This window comes from Eutrigla gurnardus, assembly GCF_963514095.1.
Source record: "Eutrigla gurnardus genome assembly, chromosome: 3".
Taxonomy (NCBI): domain Eukaryota; kingdom Metazoa; phylum Chordata; class Actinopteri; order Perciformes; family Triglidae; genus Eutrigla; species Eutrigla gurnardus.
The window spans coordinates 28364695-28372543 of record NC_139917.1 but is presented as its reverse complement, the minus strand read 5'-3'; the positions used below and the strand labels follow the sequence as shown (position 1 = coordinate 28372543).

Sequence of the window (7849 nt, the reverse complement as noted above, 5' to 3'; positions counted from 1 at the left end):
GAAGAGCCATCTACGGTACACACACTCGTACTCATGGCAGGAGATAAGAGGACACTGAAAAGCTACATGTATAAACAGTGTCACTCAGTTGTCATGAGGCTGTTTGGTCTCTCTCTGCAGGTCTGTGGAGCACTGTTTCCACATGTGTGACAGGATGGTGATCTATTTCTTCATTGCCGCCTCCTACGCCCCTTGGTAAACCGACTAGCCCGCTGTGTGTCTGTGTGTGTGTGCGTGTGTGTGTGTGTGTGTATATATATATATATATATATATATACACATGTACAGTATTAGCAGCCGTGTGCTCCTGTCCCACACTCTAACAGGCTGAACCTGAGGGAGCTGGGGCCCTGGGGGTGTCACATGCGCTGGCTGGTTTGGGTCATGGCCTCTTTTGGAACCACCTACGTCTTCTTCTTCCACGAGAGGTCAGTTCCCACCTTCACTCGGCTGCTTTCACCGACGTCGGACCGTTCCAGCTGCATCCCGTGATATTCAATGACGAAGCTGTGTGTCCGGCTATAACTACACGTCCCTTCTGACCATCGTCTTTTCTAAACCGTGTTACTGTTACTGTTTTATAAACTGACCAATTAACGGCGATTCCTGAGCTACTCTACTTTATAAAGCTTTACTAATAAACATTTCATTCATGCAAATTTGTCAAAACGTGCAAAAAAACGTCTAAAACTTTCTATAAAACATCAAACATATCGACTCAAACTTCACGGCATCACTGCCTTCACGTTAAAGGATATTTACTGTTTTAAACGCGTTAATTTAGCGGAGGATAGAGGACAGGTAGAGGCAGCATCACACACCTGGACACGAGACCAGGTGATGCTGACTTTCTCCTTTATGTCGCTGGCTGTTGGAAGGGGTCAGCTGAAAGGTCAGGAGACAGGGCGTCCATGCTGACGTGGTCCTCTTTTTGTCAGGTACAAGATTATGGAGTTGATCTTCTACACGGTGATGGGAGTTTTTCCTGCCCTGGTCATCCTCTCAATGGTGAGCAAACTGATTAATATCATCCATCATCTTTGAGTTTTCTGTCCATTTCCTCGTCAGGAAGTCTTGAAAACTTCTTCTTCTTCTTCTTCTTCTTCTTCTTCTTCTTCTTCTTCTTCTTCTTCTTCTTCGCAGCCGGAGCCGGCGGGGTTGTGCGAGCTGCTGGTGGGCGGAGCCTGCTACTGTCTGGGGATGGTCTTCTTTAAAAGCGACGGCATCGTCCCGTTCGCTCACGCCATCTGGCACCTGTTTGTGGCCATGGGAGCAGCCATACACTACTACGCCATCTGGAAGTACCTCTACGCTCTGCCAGCCAATCAGGTCCAGACCTCCAGATGACATCAGCGCTGACCTCACGGGACGTTGCTCCTGTGTTTCGAGCAACTTCAAGGGGAGGGATGAAGCGAGCTGTGTCCCACATTCTGGGGCTGCCTTCTTTGGAAAGTCCTGCTCAGATAAGAATGAATGACGGTGCGTTCAGGTGATCCTCCTCAACTCGTAAAGTAAAAAAAAAAAATCCATGTTCATCAGCAGGAAGTGAACTCAACCGAACAGGAAGTTACACAAAGTCATTGCATTTACATTCAAGGGAGAAATGAATCTCCCTGCTGCTCCTACTTTTATGGAAATCCATCCAATTGAAATCATCTAAAAGCTGCAAATGTGAACCACATGGTGGCGCTACAGGCTCATTTCTCTCACTTATGAGTTGACGAGGCCATCTGAACGCACCATTAGGCAAGGCATCGGGTTGTCGGATGCTGCGATAGATACGGCAGGTGATTCGGCCAGATGTGTCAGGAAAAGAAGAATTTAAAGGAGACTTTCAGACGACCTCTAGAACCCTCCAAGGAGGCGGCCGTCCAATCAGGACACAGCCTTTTTGTTTTCAGCTTTTCTCTCCCGGTCCAGTTCAGTTCGATCTTACAGATATTTTTGCAGGAAGCTTTCCTTTCATTCCAATAATCAGGGTTTTAAAATGATGATTCCTGGAGATTTCTCTCCGTGTGGTGCAGATTCAGTGTTTTCCGACGCTGACTTGAAGACATTGTCTTCAATCGGAGGACAATGTTTACAATCAGCTGACTCCACCATCACAGTCTACTTTTCAGGACATTAATTCTCATTAACAGAAGGATTGGGTTGGATTATATAACGCAGCATCGGTGTGATCACTAGTTGTGCTGTCTACACTGTAGTACACGTTGTGGTTGAGCAGCTTCAGTCAGTGGTTTACTTCTTTTTTTAAAATGTTGAACACAGAGATATTCACGGACTTTACTTGTGTACTTCTACCTTTTACCAGGCTCTACACAGATTAGATGATCAAGCATATTTACTGCATATAGTTTACTGTTATTAGAGGATAACGCAAAGTGAAAAGTGTCATCGGTGCCATTTATACAGTATTATATTGATTAACGCGTCGACTTCTTCATCCGTGTTTTTCTGTCTAATGTGCTTCAAGCATCAGCTGATAAGCGTCCTCATCTTCGACTTAACGATTGGGACCATTTGATTGGACCTCAGAATCCCAGGGTTGAACCCCAGAACGGGGAAACCGCCGTCTGATTCCAGCACTGCCAGAAGAGTGAGTCACTGCCGTGAACCGATAGCACACTACTACCCCATCTATACGTCGTCTCACACTTGAAAGGAAACTGAAGCTATAGTATTGTTGAACAATCTGGCCCAATATTAAGGCATCTCAGGTGTGTGTGTGTGTGTGTGTGTGTGTGTGTGTGTGTGTGTGTGTGTGTGTGTGTGTGTGTGTGTGTGTGTGTGTGTGTGTGTGTGTGTGTGTGTGTGTGTGTGTGTGTGTGTGTGTGTGCTACACTATCTGACTCCCATGAATCCAAAGCCTGTGATCGGCTGAGTCTATGTTTACACGTGAACACATGTACCTTGAACACATAAATAAAGTAGATTATGTGTGTACTCCTTAGTGTTAAGCTGTATGTGGTGGCACATATTGGACAAAGCTTGTATCGTATGATAAATGTACTTATTGGACCAAAATCATAGTCATAGGTGTTAAAAGAACCTGTTTAAAATCCTGTCCGTCTCTCAGGATTTGGATCGTCCGCGGCAACGAGAATGATAAAACAAGCTCTTTAATGCTGGCACCGCTCCAAACAGCTTCACTTACTCACATGTCCCAGCATGCATGTGGGTAATATTTATAAAGCAACCAAACAGGACGAAGCTTTAAGGCAGATAATTATACAATCACTACAGAGATTACAGAAGCAGGCGTGTAGAACTAGAAATTATACATTACTCTAAATTTACTGTAAAAAAATTTTGCATTTAATTTTCCTCAAAATACACTGTGATTAAAAATGCATTTTCATTTGAGTAAGTGCAGTAGTTGTAGGGAGAATGTGGAAGGCTAACCATTCCCACCAAAAACAAATCACTCGTCACTTAAAAGGCCAAACTTTACGCTTTTTAAAGATATCCTTCTCAGTAGGAGACAAACAAAATTAGAAATTATCTTTTTCTTTAAAGTAACAAATGATATCGACTGAATATTACAGATGTTTTTAACGAAGCAGCAGCTGTGCAGCCTGAAGAAGTCTCTTAATATTCCTTCACACTTCATAATGTTCATTCCTTGATACAACTAAGACGTTTTTGCAGCACATGAATGCATCATTCTACTGTACGGTCCACAAAGGAAATCATCTAGTGACTAAACATTTTTACATTTTGAGACATCTGAGCAAACAAATGCATCCAGGTTGAAAATAACACAAACCTTTGAGAGTATTGTTTACCATTGAGTTGTTTTCGTGGCGGTAATAAAATATCAGAACCCCGTTTATGTCACAGAGGACTGGGAACTACATTCATCACACTGTGGAATGAAACTCTTCAGATACGTGCTGAAACTTACGAGTACCTTTTAGTGTTTGTACTCTTAAGTGTTTACTCTGAAAACACCAAATGATGGAGCGTTTACTGTGTTTTTGAAGTATTCAAGGGTTTGACGTGTGTCTGTCTTCTGTTTGTTATGATCTCTGTCTCATTCAGACATCCAGTGCCCACCTGACTTTGTATAGTTTTATAACCTCTCCATGAGGCCTTCATGGACCCTCTGTACATATAGACGCTATGTGATTGTGGAGCTGCTGACTCTGTTCTCAGTGCTGCTGGTGTTTTCTTTCTGGTCGTACAAGACTGATTATAATATCTCATATTCTTTTTTTGTCCGTGGTGCTTTTGTGCTGTGATAAGCCTATCTGATGCCAACAATGCTTTTATCTTTTCTATTTCTCTTGTAATAAAAAAACAAAAAGAAAAGTCTTTTTCATGCAGTATATTCCTGGAGTCAACATTTTACAATGTTTCACCGATGTAAGAGTGGAATCTGTCATTTAAGGTCGTTCTTGAACATTTAACTGGAATTAAACTGGTATTTGACAACCATATATCTTTATAAAATATTAAGGAATGTTAAATGGGTGAATGTTGAAGGACGACGACCTTAAAATATATATTTATCATCTCCGCAATATTTTAGTTTTATAGTAACACCAATGTGATTACACACACATACAAAATAAATAAAAGTAAATTCTTACTTATGAAAGATGAAGAGTCCTGTGAGTCTGTATACTGACCAGGTGTGTGTTAAATAACTTGTTTTACTGTATTTTTACATGTTGACTTCCTCTATACAACACAATAGAGTTTTAAAAAAAAGAAGCAATATTTAATATATATTCCATTGCAGTTTACAAATTCATTCAACTGCAATTCCCTGTTTGCTCCCGTTCCCCTTCCTTTATGTAAAAGTATAAATCACTTTTGTTTAGAATGTGTATTCACAAAGTTAAAATAATACACAAACAAAAAGTCAGGAATACAAGTATGAACAAAAATATTTTCAACACATCCTCTCATTAACTGGATACGTTTCTCCATGAAATTGAAGAGTAAAGTGTTTTCAGCCACTGTCTAGATTTAAAACAAAATTAAATGTTTACATGATACATTATGAAATAAGTAATATGAAACAAGACATTCAGCTCATTATTTTATTTAGATTTCATATTTGATTATTTCACAAGTTCATGGTTACACTACATATATTAAGTGTATGTATTAATATAATGAATTCACAATTATATTTATTTGAATATCAAACTAGTTGGACGATCCTCCATGTCGTGCTCGTAGTACCGCCGGTGTCCGCCAGGCGGCGACGTCTCCGTTACACAGGTGCGCCGAGGTGAGGCAGCGCGGAGGGCTCGGGTGTTTCCGCCGCGGCTCGGCAGTGAACCGCTGTGGATGTGGGGAATGCGGCTGCCGGAGGCGGCGGGCATTGCTGGACACTCGGCGGAGATGTGCGGACCGAAGCGGGAGCCGCCGGCGGCTGGCTGTCCTCCAAGTTAACGGGCTGTTTCGGGGATGTGTCTGGCAGCCCCCGGACGGCTGGGGCTCGCTCGCTGGGGGTTTCCCCCCTCTTTTTCCAGGGATTTCGTCGGGGAGACGGAGCGCGAGAGAAGCCATGGAGCCACGCATTGCAGGCAGCGTGAGTACCAACGCAACACCCCGACGAGAGCCCGGGGGGACCGGGCACGTCGCTGCCGGAGCATCGCAACTTTTACAAGATCTGTTTAATTATTATTTTTTATTATTATTAACCACCACTCATAGTTAAAACATTTAATTGCCGTTGTTGTTGAGTGTTCACGTGTCGAACCCGCGCGTTCACGCTAATTGATTATTCGTGTGCGTGTGCGCGATGAGCTACAATCACCAGACACACCTGCTGACCGCGAGAGGCCGGGGCTTGTTGGCGTTTAGTGCCGCGCCTGACGACTCATCAGCGGATTAATTTCTGAGGATTTTCTCCTGCCTTTTGTTGCTACGGCGGTTGCTATGGACGACCACTGAGACCCGGAGTCGCAAACAGCCGGACGGACGACCAATTAAAAACAGAAGAATATTACGTATCTCTGTGTTTAAGTTGTTTTCTTCTCCTTCATCAACGCAGCCTTTATGTCTGACCTTCTTGTCTGGACAAGGACAGACGGACCAGTGAAGACGTGGTGGAGAAGTTAAAGTGTGTGTGTGACGTGATTACCAAGTAACACAACCTTCCTGGGTCACAAAATAACACACAACCCACCAGGCAGAAGGCCTCCGCCTCTCTCTCTCTCAGGTTTCTGTGTGTGGACACAGCAAAGGTTTGTTGGTCCCGGATTGAGTTAACTGCGGCCAAGTAGCCAGATTACTGTGGATTAGCAGGCATTTAAAATAGTCACGTTATCCCACGTTATCCTGCAGAGTCAGCTACAACAACACCTGCCAACATATTCATAAACGGGACATGATATACGCGCTGTTGACTGGATAAAGTGTCGAGACAGACGGCTGTGACGAATGTGATGCCACGCGGGCTGCTTAAGGAGTTCAGGTGCATCGTGACGTCACCTGCACGTAAGGTCTTCGTCAGCCGGGAAGGGTTCACGCGAGGCGAAGGGTGAAGCGTGACTCGCCTTGTGCAGCAGACACCCCCGGTTAGTGGGATCACATGAGCTGGACACAGTGGGGTTTATTGATTGGTTGTAATCGAAGTTTCATGCAATCAGTGGCATCAAATTCAGGATTATATATTCACAAGAGCGCTGGAGGCAAGGCAGGTTTATTTGCATAGCAAATTTACAGAAGCAGAGGAATCCATTCAAAGACACTAACATTAAAATGAGAATTAAAATGGAATAATAATGCGATTTAAGAATAAAACAGGAGAAATGGATAAGAAAACAATTGTTTTCACTAAACAGAAAAGGAGGAAAAAAACGTGACATATTAGAGCTTAAATAAAGTGGTTTTAACAGAAGATTAATCTGCAAACATTTGATGTTTCCAGCTTCTTAAATGTGATGATTTGCTGCTTTTTGTCTTATATATATATTAAAAAATATATGTATTTTTGGGACTTCAATCTGACACCTTGCACTCTTTATTTTTAATAGAATATTTAAAAGAAATACCTTCTGTTGTTTTATAAACCATATGATACATGTATTAATCAGGAGACATAACATGATGAAAACAGTCATTATGCGGTATATTAAATGCTGGATTAAAGTATCATATTTCCCATTGTTGTCGTAATGATCAACCAGCTCTTTGATTTAAGATCAATAATGGATCCTAAAAGATTACACGGTGAATATATATAATGTATTGGTAATCTACTGCAGATACAAGTGGGTTTCTATTAAAAATCCACTCTAACTGCAGCTGTGAACGGTTTATATACCCAGAAATGGCTTGCAATGATTTTGCAATTTTTCCTCTCTGGTGTGAAAACAGCCGAGTTCTGCAAAAAGAAATGATTAAAAAGCCACAGCGATGTTCTGTGGATCCCTGAGGATCACATGAAGATCCAGAACTCACTTTTACTGACACCAACCATCAACCCTCTCTCCTCTTTTCTTCTTCTCTAGTGTGAAAGGTGACTGTGGAATGAAAAGCACCTGACCCTCACCTGTAAACCTGTACACTGCAGTGACGATACGTTACAGCATCAAGGTACCACGCGCGCACACACACACACACACACACACACACACACACACACACTGTTTTGTTCTTATCACCATCTGTTTATGTAGAATAAGTGTTACATAGATTTAGGGGAGATCTTCTTTACCTTCCAGATCTACAAATGTTCCACGAGTAAGTGTCACATGTAGCTGTGAGTCCATCCTCACCTTTTATGCATGGGCTTGTTTGCGTGTGTGTAAATGTGTAAATGTAAATATCTGAATCCGATGGAGAGTCAAATAAAATAAAATGTGTTTCCTGGCTCACCAGTTGT

General features: G+C 42.4%; 1 protein-coding gene across 2 annotated transcripts in view; it reads left to right on the top strand.

Moving 5' to 3' along the window:
* LOC311010652 (monocyte to macrophage differentiation factor 2) overlaps nt 1-4508 on the top strand; it is an 8582-nt gene extending 4074 nt beyond the window's left edge. The window contains exons 3-7 of one of the 2 annotated variants that reach the window (XM_084005236.1): nt 1-15; nt 121-195; nt 327-428; nt 939-1008; nt 1144-4508. The exon at nt 1-15 is cut by the window's left edge and continues 146 nt beyond it. In XM_084005236.1, coding sequence (XP_083861362.1) covers nt 1-15; nt 121-195; nt 327-428; nt 939-1008; nt 1144-1347 — 466 coding nt within the window. In that variant the 3' untranslated portion in view covers nt 1348-4508. The remainder of the gene's footprint in view (nt 16-120; nt 196-326; nt 429-938; nt 1009-1143) is intronic. The other variant, XM_084005237.1, reaches the window with a different exon arrangement.
* The last annotated feature ends 3341 nt before the right edge of the window (nt 4509-7849 follow it).